The sequence below is a fragment of the Delphinapterus leucas genome, chromosome 5 (assembly GCF_059928025.1).
Source record: "Delphinapterus leucas isolate spDelLeu-1000000601 "Yukka" chromosome 5, BTC_Dleu_Yukka2, whole genome shotgun sequence".
Lineage (NCBI taxonomy): Eukaryota > Metazoa > Chordata > Mammalia > Artiodactyla > Monodontidae > Delphinapterus > Delphinapterus leucas.
The window spans coordinates 26947588-26970941 of NC_143133.1; the positions used below are offsets into that span (position 1 = coordinate 26947588).

At 39.6% G+C, this 23354-nt stretch overlaps 1 protein-coding gene across 1 annotated transcript in view; it reads right to left on the bottom strand.

The window, feature by feature from the left end:
- Nucleotides 1-215: 215 nt before the first annotated feature.
- Nucleotides 216-23354, bottom strand: part of ANK2 (ankyrin 2) — a 243411-nt gene continuing 220272 nt past the window's right edge. Inside the window, exons 38-48 of the mRNA XM_089911573.1 lie at nucleotides 21790-21864; nucleotides 19508-19639; nucleotides 18104-18247; nucleotides 15126-15408; nucleotides 13181-13472; nucleotides 10769-10861; nucleotides 10190-10273; nucleotides 9914-10078; nucleotides 8727-8909; nucleotides 6256-6347; nucleotides 216-3085 (exon numbers count right to left, since the gene is read on the bottom strand). Coding sequence (XP_089767699.1) covers nucleotides 2902-3085; nucleotides 6256-6347; nucleotides 8727-8909; nucleotides 9914-10078; nucleotides 10190-10273; nucleotides 10769-10861; nucleotides 13181-13472; nucleotides 15126-15408; nucleotides 18104-18247; nucleotides 19508-19639; nucleotides 21790-21864 — 1727 coding nt within the window. The 3' untranslated portion in view covers nucleotides 216-2901. The remainder of the gene's footprint in view (nucleotides 3086-6255; nucleotides 6348-8726; nucleotides 8910-9913; nucleotides 10079-10189; nucleotides 10274-10768; nucleotides 10862-13180; nucleotides 13473-15125; nucleotides 15409-18103; nucleotides 18248-19507; nucleotides 19640-21789; nucleotides 21865-23354) is intronic.

The window sequence follows — 23354 nt, forward strand, 5'->3', positions numbered from 1 at the left end:
AGCACAGCACGTGAAACAAATGGGAGGAAGAGGGATGGTCACACAGACACTCCCACTCTGGAAAAAAAATTTTTTTGACTCTCTTTTCTTTGAAATATTTCAAGCATAACTGGTACTTTAATTTTGGAAGGTCTTGTAAATCATCCAGGCAGATAAGTCAGATCCAGTGAGTTTCCTATCTCATACTAGATAAGATTTAAATAAAACTTAATTTTTAAACCATGTCTTTCTGTTCTGTTTTTGCAGTAAAAAATGCTATAGCAGCACTAAAGGGAGTTTTCAAAAAGCAAAACCCAAAATAGTCTCCAAACAAAACTGATTCCAGTTTTGCATATTCCTGCCCTGTCTTTATTTCTATTAACGGATCCATTTCATTTCTAATTCTCAGTCAATGAGAGAGAAATAAAACCCCAGAGCTAAACACTGCTCCCAAAAGCAGAAGGTGTTTCCTGAGATCCATGACCTTACAGGAGAGAAGTGAATCCGGGGTCCTTCTCTGCGCTGCCCACCCCTGGATCCCCTCTCCTCATGTCCTCCAAGCCCACAAGTTCCTATTTCTCATTTACTAGTGATCCCAAAACTAAATCTTTGTTTTTCTCCCTTTGCATAACGATCGCAATGAAAGTCCTTTGAGGGCAGGGATACAATCTTTCTGTTTCTCCCAGTGCTTAAACAGTGTTGGGCATGGAGCCTATTCAGTTACCAAATAAAAAGAACAAAGGCAAGCTGCTTTTCTTTTGGCTTCACATCTATTCCATCTCTTTAATAATGTCTCACCTCCTGAAATCACAGGTGAGTTCTAAAGAAGAACAAATCACTGTTGCCACACTTAACACTTGTACATTTTATTTAATTAAATCAGCCATTGTACACATTGCAGCTATGTATTGTTAGTGTTGTATTTTTTTCCATTAACTAATACATGCCCTCATAGATATATTCAATTAGTGTTATCACCATGGGAACAAGATGCTGATTCATCAACTGAAAATTCACTTCTTCTCACATTATTCAAGTTTTTTGATTACACAGCAAAAATCAAAATCAAAAAAAGGGGATTAACCATTATGTTGTTACACAGACATCGTCTGCACTGCAAATCACACAACAGAAACGCTTTTCTTGAGCTCCAGTGAAGGTGTAGACAAGGAGGCCATGGTACGTCCAAAATGTTTCACCATTGGCCTCCTTCATGTTGGCTGCCAAAGATGCTCTCTTTCCTATCCAGCTGCCAAACGTGCTAGCATTCAAGGCTTAGGAGATTTGGCTTGTGGGAAACCTCCCTCCCAGGAAATCTTCTCTCTTGGCAAAATTACTTGAAATGATGAAATGCCATTGTTTGTCATCTTTGTTTTTGACATTCAGAACAATGAGTCATTTTTGCACAACAGGAAAAGACCAGATAGAATTCGAAAATGTTTAATCCCTGGAGGATAGACTCTGGTTTTCAAAATTTTTTAATTTCATCTTCATTGAATATACTTTTCTTTAACAAATAACTGACTCAAAATGTATACTGTTTATATGAATATATTTGTGAATATATATATATGTTAAAATGCTACACAGCTTCCACCACTAGAGGAATAAGGAATAGGACATGAAATCACTCAGATGATTAAAGTCCCTTCTTTGAAACAAACAAACAGGAAAGTGCACAAATGCACTTCAAGGTTTCCAAGGGAGTTTGGATTTCAAATAAATAAACCCAAAATTTTAACCCAAACCAAAATTTTCAGGATTTCTCAATCTCGTCTGCAAGCTAAAAAACAGACCTAGCTGAAAAGTGAAAAGTGCTTGCTCAGGGTAAAAAGAATGAAAACCATCAATGTGATTAGAAGATGGGTTTGAACTGTGGTTTGATTCTTAAATGCTACATGCAGGTATTAGAGAAGATATAAACCTGGAAGAAAAAAATGAAAGAAACCACTCCAACACGGTGAAGGAGTTTAACCATTTGTGTAGGGGGCAAATCTTGTTTCCAATGAATTATCTACAGTGCAGTGGCCAGGAGAAAGTACCACCAATAAGACAGCGTGGTTTGCTAAAGCAGCAATGAAAACTGGAAAACTACAGTAGTTATAGCTTTTTAAAATACCCTGCCAACATGTCCCAAATCTAAAGGACCTGAAGATGCTAGACAGCTGCAGGATGCCACTGCTGGCAACTGAATACCTCACTGCTTCACCTCGTTGCCACTTCTCCCTTCCTCCCCTCCCTCAGTGGCTGCTGGAGAGTCATAAATCACAGCTGGCCAGCACCAGCAATAAGTGCTTAGTTAGGACAGTTCTTCAAGGTTATGAACCCATCTTTCACTAGGAGCCAGGGCTACTCTGGAAGTTCTAAGGACATGGTAGGTCTGAAGTGCTTCTTTTGCAGGAGAACTGTATTACGTTCGATTGTGTTAGCAATATCTTAGTGAACCATTGTTCAGCAATTCCTAGAGGCCTTTTATTCCGTGATGCCCAGTGTAGTTACGACAGGCAGTGGTTTTAATATGTTGTTCGTCTGAGCATTTTAGCTATATATATTGTACATGGGTATCTCTTTGAAGGATTCCTAGGTATCGTCATTTGAAGAGGTCTGCAGGTGAAGTTCTTCTGTTCAATGGATTTTCATGGAGCTTGTGCAGAAGCCAAGAAGAATAATGGAGGTGGCCAGGTCCCAGGTGAGCACAGACACAACAAAGGAGTGGGTACAGCATCCAGGATGAAGGATGCTATCTTTGGTCACAAATTAGCTTACAGTTAAAGAGGATGGGGAAAAACTCAAACAAAATGCAGTGTATATGCTAAGGGTGGAAATCCCATTCATCAAGCCAGTTAGTTCACTCCTCTAATGAAACGGGAAGTTGCATATCGAGTGAATGTGTGGTTTCTGGTGTGAGAATTGGACAGCCTCTCATTTGGCCTCTTGCTTCATGTCCTCCTTGCAGAAGTGCCGAAGGAGTCGCTTGAGGTCATGCTGGAGGTCGTCCTGGTCTAATGCTTCTGGGACATCCTCCAGGTGCTCCAGGTAAATGCGTTTTCCATGCTGGTCCTTCACCACAGCCCTCTTCTGGGTTCTGGCTTTACTCATTGTTGTCCTGGAGGAAAACAGACAAGAGAACATTATATTCTTTCTTCACTGCTAAAAGGCAGCCACTACCTTTGGTATAAGAGTACCCATGATAAGAAAGTTCTGCTTACTGTCTTAACCTCTAGATATTTCTACACTGGGCTATTAGTAGAACAAGTACAGCCATCTTTTCCCTTCTTCCTTTTAAACATGGTTCTCCTATCTGAAATGACTCATGAGATTTTTAGAAAGTATTTTGGAACAAGGAGTTTTTTTTAAACCTTTAGGAAATATTTCAAATAAATGAAACCGTGCTTTCATATGATTCCCTCAAAAAGTAATCAACCACACAATCATTCATGTTTTGATTAGGAAAGAACGTGACTCCTCCTGAAATAGCGATTCCATACGTAATTTTTGACAGGCTAAGAAAAACAGTTTTTGATTTAATTTATTTAAAATACCTTAGCTGCCAGCTTAATCCTTAAGAGTACTACCCAGCTCAAACTTCCCGAAAATGTCCTAAGAGAACTTTTCCATGGGTATAGGTCTTTAAAAACTGGAATAATATTCTATCAGCATAAAGGCAGGTGACTACCAGCAAGAGTTGCAGGTTGGCCCAGGCCTCTGAAGCTTCATCCGGAGACAGTGGGGAAGGGAGAGGGAAAGGAAAAAACCCACCGAGAGACACATCCTTCCTCTGTCTTCCCAGAACGCAAGTACTGGCCCACTTTATACCTCCTACAGCTACTCAACAGTGTACTGATTTCTTGGCCCGTCATCAGACTGGCCATTACTTGAGAAAAGCGGCTCTGACGTACTATTACGTTGGTACTATTATTTTCCTGCATCCTTTCTTGAAAATGATTATACTGTGATTTGTTCCCTCTCAGTTCTTCTCCCTCTCTACTTGTTTATGTATTTACTTTTGGTTCCATTGGATTTTCGTTGCTGCGCGCAGGCTCTTCTCTAGTTGTGCCGAGCGGGGGCTACTCTTCGCTGTGGAGCATGGGCTCTAGGCGTGCGGGCTTCAGTAGCTGTGGCGCACGGGCTTAGTTGCTCCGCGGCATGTGGGATCTTCCCGGACCAAGGATCGAACTTGTGTCCCCTGCATTGGCAGGCGGATTCTTAACCACTGCGCCACCAGGGAAGTCCCTTCCTCTCTACTGGTAAATATAATTCTTCATTCCGCATATATGTGGTGAACGTGCCTTATGGGCCAGGTACTATTATTATAATAACAAGTAAGGAAACTGGATCTCAGAGAATTTAAGCAGTGCTCCAAATAAAAAATAATCCAGTTACTACGCAGCGAGGCCAAAAGTCAAAGATTCCAGAGCTTGAATCTGTAACCACGACGCCATGCAGCCTTGCTTTACACCACCATCAGAAGGATCAGTTTTCGTAGCTTTACCCAGCATTTTCCTTATAGATTCCTAGTGTCCGGAAGCTGGGGGCTCTGCCCATGGGCTGCCCTTAGCATTACTCTACCTTCCAACACCTCTATGCATTTCTTAAGATCACCTTGACTTTTAAAAAATGGCTAACTTCAGCCAGCACTCTTCTGGCTTTCCTTTGGACATCTTGTCTCCTACCTTCTTTCGTGTTTTCTTACCTCCCCGTTCCTTTGATTCTACATGAATTATTTTGTATCTGAAAGCTAACTTAAATTTGTTCCTTTTGATAAAAAGGTCAAATTTGGTTCCAGTGGTTGAAATCAGATTATGTTTTCTAACTATTCAGCATCCACATATATTTTTTTCTCCCCAAAGGCAAATATCTGACTATCGCTGCCAAGAGCTAGTAAAAACCTCTTTGGCATTAGTGTCGGGGGATAAGCTTCTATCATAGGACATTCCCTGGTGTTTTGTGCTCACACATGTAGGCAAATATATTTATGAATACGCATACGTATACGACTCAAGCAGCGGGTATGATCAAATGTCTTCAGCAACATATAAGATAAAGTGTTGCAGATCACAAACAGACTTCCATGACTAAGTAGCTGTGGAACTGGATTGAGATGTCTATATCCCTAGCTTCGCAACTCACCAGCTGTCATTGCGAATTTTGGATTAATTGATCTCTAAATCTATTCCCATGTGAAGATCTCATGATGCTAGGGTGTCTGTGGTTTATGTGGTTCCATATGAATGATTGAGTAAAAGACTTAAAAGTTCAGAGTATAAGAAGCACTCTATCCTTAATTCATATATAGCATTTTTAAAGTTCTGTGAGCAATTACTCTCTTTTACATTCCTAGCTGGGGCTGTTTTTCACATGTGGTTGGAGGGTGGAATCGTGACAGAACCTTTAATTTCACTGTTCTAATTATTATGCTCTATAGGCTAAACATAGCTTTGTAGAGTACTATAAATGAAAATCTTTCTCTTCTTTTCAATGAAGTGAAAAGCACAACAGTAAATTCAATTTCCATTGTGTCTTTTCACTGCAAAGCTGAGAACATTCTGTCAATCCTCACAGTGCTGCTAGAGGCCCAGAGAGAGGTGAGGGTATAGACCAAGGCAACAGTGCCGAAGTTTACACATCAAATAGGTGATGAGGATGGGGGTGGACTGGAAAGCCTCATAGCTGGTCCCTGTTCATATGCACAAATATGAGCTGCTTACTGCTTTTATGATACTTTCTTAACTTATTAAAGCCCCTGGTTTCAGCCTCGCTAGGTGCATTGAGGTTCAAACCTCATGTTATTTGCCACTCACGCTCATGTTATGTGCCACTCACATGCAGAGTCACGAAGCAGCTTGTTTAAAACAAAAACAAACAAAAAAAACCATGTGCCGTTCAAAGGAATGATTACCAAGAGCTGAAGGCAGCTGGTCACAAGATTAGTTTGTGAGCAATTGATTAGATTCCTCTTACTGTGCTGGGCAATGGAATATCCCAGCTGCTTGGCCTCAACGAAATTGATGACTTGCTGAAACCCAGGGAGCGACTGTGTAAACAGTTGTCTGACTATCATCATGCCTTAGTATTACATTTAAAGCATCAAGAGGACACTTCAGGAATGACACAGCGACAGATGTACCACATGACCAAAGTCTTACAATGCAGGGAGAGTCTGCAGTTTCCAAGGGGTTTTAAGGTAGATGCAGGGGCTCTATTTTTCTTTTCTTAAAATTGGAAAACTTTTTAAAGGTGTTAGTTGGCAAAGCATCACCCCATGCTAACCCAAACCTTCTAAGTATTGATCCATCCTCCTTCAGGATTTCATTCTCTACTAAACTGGGGGAGTGGACTTTCATGTGGCTACCTGTGTAACTCAGAGCCTGAAGTAAGAAAAAAAAGAAAAGAAGACAAAACCCATCATAAACCATAGACTGTAACACAACCTATTATTCTGCTTAATGAATAGTATAAAAAAAACATACTTGAAAGGATAAAGAAAAACAATTCTTGGGGGCAGATCTAATTATTGAGTTTTATTTAGCAAGTCTGTTAAATTTCTCCCATTTGTGAGGGAGATTTGTTCTATTGATAATTATTTTACAATTCTTGCAAACTATACTGGCTGACTTCTACTTTTGTGCTTGCCTTACCCGCATCCTTTCTGCAGTGAAGACTCTAATAACAAATACAATGAATAATGACCAGAGGCAAAAACAAGCAACAGGCAAATAAGGCCCAAAGTGTATAATCAGATAATACATCTTTTGATTGTCCAAGGTCACCAGTTGTCAAAATGTGAAGAACTAAAAGTATTTAAAATAAGGTATGCTCTTAATATCCCAATGCATTCATATATAATCTCAATGCATATTGTGGGTATAAAAGAGGACATACATGTAACATTTAACTTCAAAATGTTTCAATAGCAAAGAATGTTTCAAAGATGTTTGCACATGCCCGCCATCCCTTAGTTGAAACCTTTGGCGCCAGATGTGTTTTAGATTTCAGATTTTTTTTCCTTTTGGATTTTAGAAAGGTAATATGATGTATATACTGTATATTCTAATAGCTCAGATAGGATAGGGACAGCATCCTGTAATCAAAGCCATTGATATATCAATAGCAAAACATGAACATTCACTCTTGTAGAATAAAAAAGACTGCCAAGTCATTACAGCCCCATGTCAGTTCACATTAAGTTTTATTACCAAATTAGCTTGCTACTAACTTATAAAACTTATTTTGGTTTTCAGAATGTTGGGATTTTTTTTTTTTTAAGATATGGAAATTTATTTCAGATGATCTTCACCAGCATCATAAGTTCCATTCCCTGGATCAAAATTCTTATACCAACATTTTGATATCTTCAGTGTTCCAAATCCAGAATTCAAAATAGAAAATTGTGACATTTTATTCAAATTGGCTGTTCATTTATTGAAAAGACCTAGAATGTGTAGTTTGAAAAACATTCTAGACAATAAGCAGCAGCCTGAAACCCTCTTTTAACTGGTGATATAGAAACAAAATATTCAATATTATATAAAATAAGCCAATTCATTTTTAACTGCAAAATGCTAATATAAGGTTATCAATTATGGCATTTGTAGCATTACCAATCTATTAGTTGTGGGGGTTTTTATTAATTTTTATTGGAGTACGGTCGCTTTACAATGTTGTATTAGCCTCCACTGCACAACAAAATGAATCAGCATATACACGTACAGATATCCCCTCCCCCCCCCTTTTTTTTTTTTTTTTTGCGGTGCGCGGGCCTCTCACCGTTGTGGCCTCTCCCGTTGTGGAGCACAGGCTCCGGACACGCAGGCTCAGCGGCCATGGCTCACGGGCCCAGCCGCTCCGCGGCATGTGGGATCTTCCCGGACCGGGGCAAGAACCCGTGTCCCCTGCATCGGCAGGCGGACTCTCAACCACTACGCCACCAGGGAAGCCCTATCCCCTCCCTTTTGGACTTCCCTCCCATTTAAGTTACCACAGTGCACTAGGTGAGCTCCAGAATGTTGGGATTTTTGAATTGTAATAAGTGTTTGTGGATGTCACTGTGGACCTGTTTCCTAATTACTGAAAATCAGAACTTAACTAATAAAAGATACCCGAATTTTCTTTAATGCCTATCGTTGGAAATATCTGAGAATATTAGCTAGCAAAGATAATGTACAATACCTATTTCTTTCCCTTACTAATTGGGACTGCAAGTCACTTCTGGGACTTTTAGGCAAGATGTACAATCATGTCCCGACTTCAGAGATTCTGATTCTCATTGAGCTGAAGCGAATCCTGGTCATATGGATTTTTTTTTTTTTTTTTTTTTTTCGGTACGCGGGCCTCTCACTGTTGTGGCCTCTCCCGTTGCGGAGCACAGGCTCCGGACGCGTAGGCTCAGCGGCCATGGCTCATGGGCCTAGCCGCTCCGCGGCATGTGGGATCCTCCCGGACCGGGGCACGAACCCGCGTCCCCTGCATCGGCAGGCGGACTCTCAACCACTGTGCCACGAGGGAAGCCCCATATGGATTTTTTAAAGCTTTTAAGGTGGCACAAATGAACACAATAAGTTGAGTAAAATATTATTTCACTGTATACATTATTCAAACAGGAATTCTACTCTCTTGAATTATTCTGCATCCTTCCATGAATACATGTATGGAATGACACAATGATAAATGATTTTCTTCTCAAACACAAAGCACACATAAAATACCCCCCCACACACACACACAGACAAAGTGATGATGCTTTATACCTCTTCAAAGTCATCTTTGGCTGAAGGAAGATCAGTGGCTAAACTAGAATCCCCCAGATGCTTCTCCATCCTCTCTCCATGTACCACAGTTGTTTTAACAACTTTGCTGACTCTACGGCCTTCCACTGGTTCAGCCTGAAATTGTGAGGTACTGGACAAAATGCTGGGCTCAGACAAAGTTACCTGATGAATGAAGGACATACAATATACAGTTTCTGACTGCCAAAATGTAACGATGATGAATTTTTCTATGTTAAAAAACACATTACAATGGTATACCCTGAAAACAGCATTCTGTCAACAAGAAGCAGTTAGAAGAAATCTCTAGAATCAGTTGGTAATATCTATATTATGACTATATGTACACAGTACCAAATCAACCACTTAATTAGTCACTTGAACGAAAATTGGTCAGGAAGCTTCATGACTGAGAAATTGACTGCTCAGTGCAGTGCAGACATAGCACCCTGTGGACGAGCTCTCTTCTCCCATGTGTAAATGCTTTGTTTTGACATTATGGAGACAAAATTAACCTCCAAAGGAGGAACTGTCAGAGCTATGAGAAACTGAAAATGTAGATTTTTAGAGCACCTCATGTGTATAATAATTACATTTTGAGGATGTGAATGAATGCGAGATGGTAAGAATCTCCCAAATTACATGTCAAAGAGAGTAAATATGTTTCTGAAAGAGGGAAGTAAAACAGAAAGAAATAAAACTATAAATCAAGTGAGTTTCTGGATCCTGATTTCAGTGACTCTGAAATGCAGAAGTTTGGAAATCAAATCTCTCTCTAAGGTGCCCTACAGAAGGCTGCTGCTGCCTACTGGGCAAAGCACCACAGTGCATTTGCACAAGTTTTTTTCAGAACCTACTGCTTGCCAACTGATGGGATTGCTGTCTTTTAAAATTTGACTTTTGGATTTTGGCTGCAGTCAACTGAATTAAAGAGAAAGTAGAACTAGAAAGGACGAAAGACAATGAGTATAATGGTTACAAATCTCACTGATGGTTACCTAAAAATTCCACAAAATCACGAAGAAAAAAAATGAATGTGTAACTAAACGAAGACTGCCTTATAAAGGGGAGAAGTGAGGCCAATAGGAATAAGCAATCTCGTCCATCTCCTGTGAGCTGTATTTTACACCTCTCCATAAAATCAGTTCTGGAGAATCAGATGGTCTCACCTCCGACTGTTCAGTGTCACTCTTTAACACAAGGCGCTTTATGACTTTGGAATAGCCATCCCCTTCCTCAATGTTGATGGGATCCTGTGGTGTTCCCTGCATCGTAATCTCTTCTTTCTCTGTGCCATCAGAGGAGACGTACCGCCTAATGATTTTCCTAGTAACCTGGAAGATATTTTATTCATGTGTCTTGTTTTTGAGTGACAGTGCCAGGGTACTGATACATTTTAGACAGGAGGCTTGAAATTAACCATGGGAAGATACTTAAGATAATACCTTCTTTACCACAGTGTGTCCCTGCTCATCGATGTATTCTTCTTCTGTGACTGTTTCCGGGGGTATGTCAGGCATATCATCTCCCTACACATTTGAAAGAAAAGGGTCACTTCCATGTTTGGCATCAATGCTGAGGAACTACTCCCAAGTGCTTACAATGCCAGGAACGTTAGAAAATTAAAGGAGCTTTGAGAAGCATTGCTGAGATGCCAAATCCTGTTAAGTAGTATGTTTAAAAGAAAGAAAAAAAAAAGGTGGGTAATAACATGCTAGAGAACCTGACCAAAGTCAGCTCAAACTTAAACAAACAAGCAAACAAACAAAAACAGACAAGCCAGAGGTGAGGTGGGTGGAACTGAAGAGGCTAAATCTTGCTCTTTGCTCTCTTGGAGGTAGGCGGCGAATGTCATTACCGCTGCATTTCTTCACAAACAGAACTTAGGAGAGTTACGGGATCTGCTTTCTGAAGGCCATGCACTACCTAAGGAGCATGCCAAGCCCTCCGTTCTAGGTCGGTCACTCTCGAAGGGTTATGGGGACAGAACTGTCCCGGACGTGCAGTAATTTAACAGCTGGTACCTGAATAATCACTCGTCGGCGGACAACCCTGGTAGTTAGCATCGCTTCCTCATCTGAGCTGGCCTCCAGCTCACCTAATTCCTCTGTTAGCTCCTGGTGGAAGCATGGAAGCACTTTTTTTTTATCATGCTAAGGAATGTCCTCACTACTCGTTTCTGCTTTAGCTCACACCGGTTTCCGAAAGCTTTATTCATGGTGATTTTGGTGGAAAAGCCAGCAGGAGTGAAAACAGTGCATGCTGGGCTCAAAACTTCAGTGAGAATATAGCTTTTTGTTCTTTGAATGAAAAAAACAAATTCTGGATTCTGAAAGCTGTCTGAGCACCCATCTGTCAAAATCCATCAGAAGAAACAAGCAGCTTGCCCACGTTACATCTTGGACTCAAACTCCCGGTGAATAACCAAATGTAAGCATAGACCCTAGGCAGCACGATAAATACTTGTGAGCCATTGCCTCTTGGGCTTAGGCTTAGAATGACCCAACCACAGGTACAGAAATGTCTTAACTCTTGTAGCAGAACTTTCTGCAGGAAGTCAAAGTTTCCTGTAGTTATTATCTGGCCAGTAGTACACTTCCCTACTGGCAAGACAGAGGAAGGAAGACGGGCTACGAATAGTATTAGACTCATTTTGCAGAGAAGTTGAGGTGCAGAGGCCAATCCAATTTTATGGGTCTGGCCCAAAGCCAAAGCCGGAGCTAAGAACATAACTTTAGATTAAAACGTATGTCTTGGGAGCTATATATCGAATCACTCTTTCCTAATGGAATGCTATTAAAAAAAAAGAAAACTCAACTAAATTTTGTCAACATAGTTTAAAATACCACTTATATTTCTATATTCTTTCCTGCTAAAGGAAAACATGTAAATTTTAAACCAAATTATTATTTAAATACACTTAGGAATCTGCTGCCTAGAAATATGGTCAGCAAGAAAAGTGATTGAAATTGGACCCTCAAGCCAGGGTCATGAGAGGATAAGGGTCAAAATAGGAAGCTTAAGAATTGGAAATTCATCAAGAATAAGTAGAACAGGCCCATATAAATAATGTGGAATACAGAACAACTTGTCAAAATTTATTTACATACACAGAACAGATTAAATATATGAATTATCCAGATGACTGTCTCAAGCCTATGCTTCAATTAGCCTATAGATTCTTAGACTAAAATTGGCAACTTTTAAGTCCAGACAGCATCTACCAAACATTTTTACTAGGATTCATTTAAGCCAAAAACTTGGAGATGAATAATTCTATACAAAGGCAAACTTGGAATAAAAATTCATTCATGGGATGAATTCATTATTTAAGATAACTGCCAAAATTTCGAGCAGTTCTCATCTGCCTGGACCTCCGCTAATTTTAAACTATGATTTTAGATAAATCCTGCTAGCAGATATCACACTCATAGTGAACAAAAACAAATGTAGATGTTAAGCCCAAAGATATGTCATATCACTTTCTCCCCCAGAGTTTTAATTATTTTATAAAACATTCTTTCCTAAAAGATGTATATTCATGCTTTAAAAATACTTCGACATATGTTTTTGAATCCAAAAAGGAAAAATATATCTAATTTAATCCTCTACAGAGTTACTGGAATGCAGATTCTTCTCCCTCTCCTCCCCTCCCTGGGATTCATTCTGATTCAGGAGTCCTAAGTAGGGAGGGATCAAGCCCTCCAGTTAAAGCTGAGGGATATGAACCATTCAGACCAGTTTTGAGAATAAATGGTTTAAATGAGTTTCTCCACCTCTCTTCACAACATCAAAGCCCACTTAAAGACAAAGGAAAGACTGACGCATATTCACGCTGCTATCGATTTTCTGACATTTAGAACCAGCCACCAATATAGGCATAATGTCCTTTTCATGAGTCATTCTTAAAATAAATATAAGGAGATTTCGCTTGGAAATAATCCTTCCTCTAATGAGAAAAATTTGTTTTGGGAGTAAGCCCCACTCAATATCCACAGCTTGTGTGCTCATCCCCTGACAGCACGGACCTAATGAACAAGAGTGCAGGTTCCAGCAATTTCCCATGGCAGGCCGACTTACTTACCTGAGGCTCGGTTAATTTCCCCTCACTAGTCTTCTTTATGCCCAAGATTACTAATTTTGAAAAGCTACATCTGGTATATTGTTTTACCCCAGGGTTCACTTTTCTTAGCAAAAGGGTTTCCAGCTATAAAATTAGGGCTGATGGTCAAGTAGCTAGAAATGGAACCATGTATCATCTTTTTCTAGATTCACCGGTTCTCAGATTTTAAAAGGGATTGAGGGCTTCCCTTGGCCCAAGATAATTATTTTGGCAAACCTTTCTGTGAAAACATAAGCCATCAGAGAAATGGAAACTGGGAGAAGGTTTGTAGCTTTGCTACATGTGGGCAAGGAAATAGAGGAGGAGATTTTACCTTTTGAAAAGCAGCATCTTCATCGAGCCTTTCAAAGGCCTGTGGCTGGTCATCGGCAGACTCCACTATCACGAGGCTGGTTTTTCGAGGCGAACTCTCTTCCCTACGTTCTGGGGGCTCTTCGGGTTCTTGCACAATGGGAGAGTCTCCCCGCTCACTTGATGTCGGGGTCTGGAGATATGGCCTCTCCTCCTCAGTAGGGCTGCTGATTTCCTCAGGTGTCTTGGTGGGAGAGCCAGATGCTGCCATAGCCTTTTGAGTCTCTGACACTTCTGTCCCTGGGGTTGTCACACTGAAACAGAAAAGCCCAATTATACCATGAGAGCATATGCATTTCCGCCCCTGCTGATGCAAGGGATTTGGAAGGAAAGATGGAACTTGTCTTCACAGTCCGTGAAAGTCTAAAGAGGTTTTGTAAATTTGGCTAAGAAATGAAATGTGAATAAAAATTATATGTAAAATACAGAATACAGTTACAGCTCATTGATCTAGCACTGATTGGGAAAAATGTATTCTAAAATAATAAAAATTATCCTCAAATGTATTACCATTTCCTAATCTCTACAAAGTAGAGATAATTAATAATGAGAGATATTAATAAATAATAATTTCATCTTTCCTTTGATAACTCAAGGTAATATTGATGATTTGAGGAGGTATATATAGCAAAGATCTGTAGACAATAAGGCTTTTGAAGCAAGGATCAAAATTTGGCAAAATTTCAAAAAAGCAATATATAAACCCCATGTTGATATAGTTACCATAATCATAAACATAGGGAGATTCTTATTATCCATCCAGAAAACTGCGTTACTTGATAGGAAGATCTGTTGGCATTGAAACTTTTTCTACTGATATAGTTTGGAGATAAGCAATGTAATCTTTATAATACTCCTAAAAGAAAAACGTTATCTGCTTGTTCTGCTCCTTCCTTCTAATTTTCTGTCACTCCATAGATATTAAACGCCCAAAATGCCTTTGTGATAGCCCCTCTTTGCTTCCCATCTTTTTCTCTTTCCTTCTCTCTTTTCCTGACCTATTCTTTATGCTCTCCCCTACAATCTAAAGGTAGATGGGTGAGGGGGCAGTGCTCCATGGAAGAAAAGCTCATTTCAAATAACCCCTTTCACCCTTTTCTCAAGTTCCAGTGACTCCAGCACAAAACTCACTCAAGGACAAAGGAGATGCTGTGTTACAGCCTCCTGACACGCTATTCTCACATTTCAGGGCTGGGACATGCTTGCCTTTCTCATGATCTGGTTGCTTTTTCTAGACAAGAAGTGTCATTTACACAACTCTGTTTTGCCTTTGCTTCCAGAAAGCCCAGAACTTGAGTTCTAAGCTGGCTGTGCTCTGCAGTTTCCCTTAGGCAGAAGTGCTCTAGAAGACTTCTCTTTATTCCCACCCCAACCCCTAACGGCCTTTCATTCTGTGTGAGTAATCTGTGTTGCATCTGCATTTCTATTTTTATTGCTAGCCACCTCATAGCTTTGGTGAAATACACAAGGGCTGCTTCACCTACACTGTCACTGTTCACCTTCTGAACCAGCCAGGGTGTGACAGGCACATATACAGAGAAGTGAGGTGCAGCAAACATACGAGTAATAACTGTGTGGTCTACAGTTTCAACAATGGTTTCACAGGCATATCCGTGACCTTTGAGCCTGTAAGATGAATAAGGTGTATATTATTATCATAATTTATAGACGTGGAAACTGAGACTCAAAGGGCTTAGGCCTTTGCCCAAGGTCATGGAACTGGAAGTCGGCTCAAGCAGGCTTGTGCCATACAACACCGTCACAGTCATGTCTCAAGTACTTTGCTTTTTTTCCTGTAGTTCTGAAAGCTATTTGAAAACGATTTACGCTTGTATATGCTTGGCACCCTCTGCATATTGGCTTGTGTCTTTGGAATGACACCGCATAGGCTTTCTTTTGGAACTCACAAGTATTCCTGCTGTTCGAGGGCTGACTCTTCAGGCAGGTCTTGCATTTTCCCTGAGAAATCCTGTTGAACTTGTTCCTTGTGAGTCTGGGGAAGGAGCTCTGTTGCTGAGCCGTCGCCCTCAGTTTTGGAGATGCTATCCTGAAAAGTGGAGTAACCGACAGAAATGTCTTCCTCCGAGACGATGGGAGGGTGATCATAGGACTCGTCCTCTTTAGAAGCAGCTTGCTCCTGTTTCTGCTTGTGCTGGGCGGTGCATAGCTCCTCTTGAAGTACTGAGAACCCTACAGAGGAGAACGATTTAAATAAAGTATTTAATTGAAGCTAAACTATATTAAGTGGGTATTTATTAAGCGACTACTACATGCCATGTCTGTGATCAGTCATGGTTACAAAGCTGAAAGAGGCACTGTGTCTGCCTTCAAGATGCTGACCATCTAGGGAAGCTCAGGCAAGTAAGAGATAATTAAATGCAGAGTGACTGGGCCACAGGTGCCGGTCAATGAATGCCGAGCATCCAACTCAGGGTTAAAGAATCAGGAAAAGAAATGCAGAGGGTATGGCATCTTAAGGAGGCCTAAAGATAGGCAGGTATCAACTGCGACAGTTGAGGCATAAATCTACATGGTAAGAAGAGCATTAATAATAATAATAATAAATACCTAACACATTCTGAATATTTACTATGTGTCAGGCACCATTCTAGGTGCTTTGCAAGTATTAACGTGTATTAAACAACACTCTGAGGTTAGTACTCTTTTGATGAAGGGTCTCTTAGGCCAAGTTAAGGAATTTCATATAGCAAGGGCAATAAGGAGTCACTGAAAAACTTTCGGCAGAGGTGTGATTGACCTTCATCTATCTAGTTATTCACTCAGTAGATATATATTGAGTATCAACACTGTAGTAGGTGCTGTTAGATGGTGGATACATAGCAGTGAACAAGACAGAAGAGGCTTCTGGCCTGACTGAACTTGCATTTCTGCAGATTCCTATTTCTGAAACCAGGGTAAAGGTACAAAGAAAAGAGGGCCAGTTTTTTAGATAGATTTGTCAGAAAAGGCTCCTCTTAGGAGCTGATACTTGAGCAGAGGCCTGAATAAAGTGAGAGAAAAAGGTACCGGGTGATCTTAGGGAAGAAAACTACAGAATGCAGGGAAGAGGAAGCACCAGAGCCTGGAAGCCTGAGAAGGTGTAGGGTGCCCAGGGCACAGCCCAGAGGCCAGGTGTCTTGGGACTTGGGAAAGAGGGAGAGAGGTGGGAGATGGGCCGAGCTATGAGGCTCTTGCTGAACAGTAATACATGCCATCACGTAAACCTATGGAAAGTAAGCTGCAGAAAGACATTGAGGAAGACTGTCCTATAAAATAAGAAAATAAAAAAAAAACAAGAAGAGAGGTTATCATGGAAAGTGAGTGAAGAAAATGTCTTAAGAAGAAGGGATTAACTTTCTGTGTCAAATGTTAAGAAGAGGTAAAGGAAGATGAAGACTGAGAATGGCGTCAGTGCATTTGGCGATGAGGAAACAATTGGTTAATTTTGCAAGATTCTTTTCTGTTGAGTGGTGATGACAAAGCCTGACTTGTGTGGATTCTAGAGACAGTTCTAGAGAGAAGGAAAGAGAGAAAGTAGAGAGTAGTGACAGAAAAGTTAGACTATTCTTTTGCAGAGATTTCCCATGAAATGGATGGAGAAACAGAGCAGTCATACAGGGGAGCATATAGGGTGAAAGGAGTTATTTCCTTTGCTTTGTTTTTAAAGCTGGGATCTATTAAAGCACGTTTCAGTGCTGTTCACAATGTTCTAGTTGTAGGAGACAGAGTGGGTGATTGCAGAAGTGAAGTCAATAGTTGGTAAAAGGGGATGAGATCTAGTACAAAAGAAGAGATGATGGCTTTAGCAAAGGAAGGCCATTTCATACAGCAGGGAAGGTAGAGTATAAGCACTGAGATGCACTTAGGTTGAGAGACTTTGTGGTGAAAGAATATGGACATTTGCTTACAGGTATTCCTATTTTTTCTAAGGAATATGAAGTATGGTCATCAGGTTGGAATAAATAAAAAGAAGAGTAATGTTGGAGGCTTGAAAGAAGAGAACGTGTAAAAATAGCAATGAGAGAGAGAGAAGGAGAAAGAATGGGAGTGAGTGAGCATGGAAGTGAATGAGGGTGGATTCGAGAAACTTTAACACTGAAAAGGGGGTAGGACCAATGACTAGAGGTCCAATGGGTTTGCAGAATTATTGTGTAGAAGTAAAAGAGGATGTAAGTATAATGCTTCAAGTTAGGACCTGGAAGTAGTACAGTCACTGATAATGATTTAGTTTGGGTTGTGGGCACAGAAATGGGTCACTAAGGTAGAGTAAAAGACACAAGTAGCAGAAGTGCCATCAAGGAGCTGAGGAAAGGGCACTGGACGGATCATCCATGTTGATGGCTGTTATGGACTGAATGTTTGGGTCCCCTTCAAATTCATATGTTGAAACCCTAGTCCCAACGTGATGGTATTCAGAGGTGGTAACCCTGCGAGGTAATTAGGTCATGAGGGTGGAGCCCTCATGAATGGGACTTGCACCCTTATAAGAAGAGGTCAGAGGGCTAGCTATTTCTCTGTCCCCTACGTAAGGACAGAGCAAGGAGGCAGCCATGTACAATCTAGAATAGGGCCCTCACCAGAACCCAGCCAGGCTATCACCCTGATCTCGAATTTCCAGTTTTCAGAACTGTGAGAAACAAATTTCTGTTGTTTAAGCTACCCAGTTCATGGTATTTTGTTATAGCAGCCCACGCTGACTGAGACAATGATGAAATAACAAAGAACGAGAGGGATGGGGGCACCTAAAATGGGCAGGGAAGTCTCAGGAGAAGAACGTACCAGCAAAGGCCATGGTCGACGCTCTGAAAAAAGGAAGACAGTGGGTCCAGTTGCCTGAATTAACCATACATCACAGACACTCATACACATACACCAATTGTCTGACCTTCACTGTGATCCAGCGTAATGGTCTGTTCAATCTCTGCATAGCTATGACTGATGCGCTCCTGGAGAGGCTCTGTGCTGGTCTCCATGAGATGGACAATATCCATTCGGTTGATCTTGGTGAGACAGTCAATGAGACTGGCATCTGGGATATTAGAGAAAATTACACCTGAGGGCTGCTCTTTTAAAAATCTCTTTCATTTAGTTGCCTTACTGAATTTTTTTGGTGATATATTGTAAGCACAGGAAAAATTTACTACAATTTTGGTGTTTGTACAAGAAACAACCAAAGCCCGATTAAGGGTCTTTGTAAACGTAAGCAAACAAACAAGGGCTATGTACGAAATGGGTGACAGAGCATATGCGCATAAGCCCTAAAGGCGGAGTTGCTAGATTACACATAGGACACCCTGTCAAATGTGAAGTTTAGATAAAAGACAAATTGTTTTAGTAAAAGTATATCCCCAATACTGCATAGGATATGCATATACTAGAAAAGTATCTGTTGACTATCTGAAATTTAAATTTAACTGGGTGCTCTCAATTTTTATTTGCTAAATCTGGCAATCCTACCTAGAATAATGGTAAGAGAAGGAAAGATAAATGTGGGCTAGATGTAAATAAGGGAGGTCTCTAGGTAGGTCTTCAAAGAGGCATTAAACAAAGTGGCAAACTTAGACCAGCTGAGGGATAAGAAGTAGTTATGTTCTGTATCACTTCCCATTTTATTTGATATGGTCAGAATATCATATATAAATCATTATGTAGAATATCTACTTGACATTTTCCCCGATTTTATTTACTTATTTATTTTAATTAAAAAAATTTTTTTTTCGGTACGTGGGCCTCTCACTGTTGTGGCCTCTCCCGCTGCAGAGCACAGGCTCCGGACGCGCAGGCTCAGCGGCCATGGCTCACGGGCCCAGCCGCTCCACAGCATGTGGGATCTTCCTGGACCAGGGCACGAACCCGTGTCCCCTGCATCGGCAGGCGGACTCTCAACCACTGCGCCACCAGGGAAGCGCCCCCCCATTTTAGTTATTTAGGAGTAAAGGAAGCAGGAACTGAATGTAATGCACCATCCGTAAGACAATGGCTAATAAAGCAAGTGTGTCTGCTGTCAATACATAGAAAATTTTAGGACTTTAATAACTTTCCTGTTAGCAGCTAGTGCTAGTATCACTTTCCACTAGTTAATGCTGTTCAAAGGAACACAGTACAAGAATTTTTATGCAACATGCATATTTGAGAAATGTTACAGCTTCTTCTCATTTGCTTACAGTAGCACTTCAGGTTGATGGCATCTGTCATTTTACCTTTTTACTGAATTTGCATAAAAGGTTTGTTGAACAGGACTTTTTTCTACTTCCGGCCTATCGCCTTTTACATATAGCTCTCCACCTACCTGTCGCATGTTTCCCATCCCTTTCCAGCCAATACTTCAATAGTGCATGACTCTGGTCTTGGAGGGAGTTAGGGTTCTCAATTCGAATTTGATGAATTTGCTCCTCAGTGAAATCCAGTTCTCTTGCTAATTCTAAAAGAGAAAATACTCCTCTGTAAATACATTAACTTCATAGTTTGAGTCTCTACACGTTGCCTTGTGATTTTGTAAATGATGTGTTCTTCGTATTGCTGTAACAGAGTTCCTTTGTTTTTTCCTACTTATTAGAAATGACTCTCGTATGCCTCTGTTCTTCTAGCACTAACTGCAGATATTTTCCTTAAATGTGGGTATAGAATTGATCACTGTCATAGTGGAAATAGTAAGTTTGAGGCAATGATGATAAAATATGTAAATTCAGGACCATTTAATTCCAAAATTTGGAAGAGACCATTAATACTGGCTTATACTCTTAACCAAGACAATGGAAAATAAATGACTGAAAACAGTAGAAAGAGACCATGTCTCACTTTTAATCATAATTAGGGGACTTGCAAATACTATAAATTCTGTTTCTGGGTACTTGGATAAATACTGGTTGTAGCTATATTATGGTGGTTGGATAAACTCCTTTCTGTGATTTGATGTCACATGAATAAAAGGTCTGGGAAGGATTAACTGACCTAGGGAAGAAGCCTCAAAGTTTTCCTTTAAAGTCTACCATTAACATTCTATATGGTTGCTTATACATTGAGGTGTGTGCGTGTGTGTGTGTGTGAATGAGGTGTCTTTTCGGAGGGCAATTTGCCAATATCTTTCAAAATTAAAAATATACATATATTTACGCAGCTTTTTTTCTTCTAGGAATATGCCCTATAGAAACACCCACAAAAATCTATCGGTGCATAAGGATATCTACTGCCACTAACAGGAAACAACCTAAGTAGCCATCAACAAAGGCCACTGATAAAATTATGGTACCTCCATAGAGTGGAATTAAATAGCCATTTAAAAGAATGCCATAGATATTTCTATGCTGATGGAGTATTTACGAAGAATACTGTTAAGTAAAATTTTGCTTATTTTATCTATATCTATCTATAAGCATAGATGTGGGCACTGCAGATTTTTTTCTGAATACATGAGAAAGTGTTAGCAGTTACCTTTGAGGAAAGGGGCTCAAAGATGAGATGTAGGTGTGAGAGACTAATTTATTTTTCATTTTATACCATTCAGTGATTGTAAGGTTTGAATTTTCACCAACTATAATAGATATTACGTTTAATATATACACTCATAAATACTTAAGAAGCAAAATAAATAATTCTGAATGCTACCTACTTAGTCAGTCAATCAGGGATATTTTGATACCCTTCCTTCCCCTAAATCCCTCAATTAAATAAACCTGCTCAGTATTTTTAAATTACTTTAAAATGCTTTAGTCATTTATTCTACATTATCAATTATCTTTAAGGATATTATGACTCCTAGCTCCTATTCATACCAAATTTTTAAGAAACTGAAAGGAGATTAATATTAACTTTAAACTGCTTGTTTCAATTAAGTAGTCACAAGTCTACTTAATAAAAGGAAGTCAGACCAAACAAATAAACAAACAACAAAAACAGAAAAAAGAAAAAAATCCAGACGGACAATCTTGCTTTAATATGTTAAACAGCAGGGAAGATGAAAGGGTATAGTTTTAAAACCTACAACTCATGAGTTGTAAATAAACCATATTGATTTTAGAATTCACTTTCCATTAAAAAATTATTTAACATACAATTTCTAAACTGAAACATACCCATCTCTCAGAGAATTATTAAACATCTCATTCATATGTACTTCAACAGTCATCTGAAGTAAATTTTAGTACCGTTCAGGATGAAGATATCTGATTCAAGGCATCTAAAACAAGGAGCCCCGGTTGAATCTCAAATTAAATTTTATGACAATTACAACTAACAATGGTTTTGAAACACAATAATCTCCCCAAAGTTTAGATATCCACAGCTCCCAAAGGAGGGTAGTGGGGCTTCTTATATTCTCAAAATCTCTTAATCTAAAGTTCTATTATTCAAAATGCCAGAGACAATTAAAGGCCTGTCCTGGTTCATGCAGCGAGTTAATGCAGACCCTGGATTTTCTAGTTCATAGTATCATTCTTTTCACTATTCCATGCGTTCTTCCTCAAGGAAAGAAAAAAAAGGCCTTTTTTCATTGTTAATGACAGTTGGCTGATGCAACAATGTCGTTTAAACCAAGCAGGTTTTGTTGAAAAAAAAGGGTCACACTCATTTTACCTGTCCAGCTGAAACCAAGGTGATCAGCAATATAAGCCAGCCTTTCCTCAATCCGTTCCTGCTCATCCTGTTGATCTACAGAAGGTCAAAAACAGAATGGCCAAAGGTTGTCCATGACAGGAGAGCAACCACAATACTGATCATCCAAAGAAAGGCAGTCAATTGTCCAAATATTTGATCACAGCACAAATTAACGATTACATTTTAAATCATATTAAATTGTGTGTTTGCCTGATTTCTGGAATGGAATGGGGAATAAATGTAATAAAAATCATGAAAACCATCTGCTTCCATATCTCTTTAATCAAGACTAGTCACTGGACATAATTATATAAGTTACCGATTTCTAGTAATCTTAGGACTTTCCTCTTAAAATTATCTGAGAGGATACTGCCCACCTGAAGAGAATCATCTAGCTCATCAAACACCAGAAAAATCATAAATGGGATGGAGAAATGGAGTAATTGGTTAGGACCTCCTATTATTGCCTGTGGCAGTATAAGATCACGTCTGGGTCATGTTGCAAAGAAATCACATCCGAGATTCACAAGAGACCGAGATCATGGGTTGATCAGACCATCCTGGCTTTTTTTAGTATGGCCAGAAACAACATTTATCTTGGTTCTGGTAACCTTGGAAGAAGGAAGAATAAAGCGTATGTATATGTATGTGTATGTTATATTGTCTTTTGGGCAAAGTTTCTGTCTGCTTACTACTAAGTAAGCTCATATAATACTCCCACAGACTATAATTTTCCCTTTGATTTTTAACCCCCATTAATTGATGGGCAGCATTTTAGGTCATGGTCATTTTTTTATAACCCAAATTTAAGAATAATAGTCTTTATTGTAGAGATATTGGAAGACCAGAGGCTACTTCTCAAAGCCATCTATGGTTTCCTTTTTTTATAATTCAAAGAGCCATCATCCCCTCACAGTCAACTTAAATCATGCAAAGTTTGAGTTTTTGTTGTCTGCTGCATCTAATCAGAGTCCATTCTCCATTCATCTGCCACATAAATGAAAAAGCATGTTTTTACCTTATGATTGTTTGCTTAAAGTGTTTACCAATGGTATCTGAAATCCAACCTTTCTGAATCAAAAACAAATCCTCAACAATTAGAATTTCATGGTATGTGAAATCTTCTTGTGTAAACGGCTTCCTAATCATTATAAAATTGTTAAGTACTTATTAAAGTACTCAAAGGTAATTAGAAAAAGCAATGAATCCTCATAATATGAAACAAAACCAAATATATCCGTATGCTTAATTTAAGGCTAAGCCTGGAACGTCAGAACAACAAAACTCAAAGCTTGCATGGCGTCACGTGCAGCAGCTAGAGAAAAGGCAAGATCCCCGTTGCCTGTCGATCATGTTTATGTTTTCCATAAGCATTCTCATTACTCAATCTTGAGATTGTTTCCACAGACAAGAGTATACAGAGAAAGCACAAAACACAAAGGGCTTACACAAACATAGTAACCACTACAGAAAGCTTAAAGAAAATGAGACACAAATCACCAAATAAAACAGACACACAAAAAAACTATATCAAATTTATGACA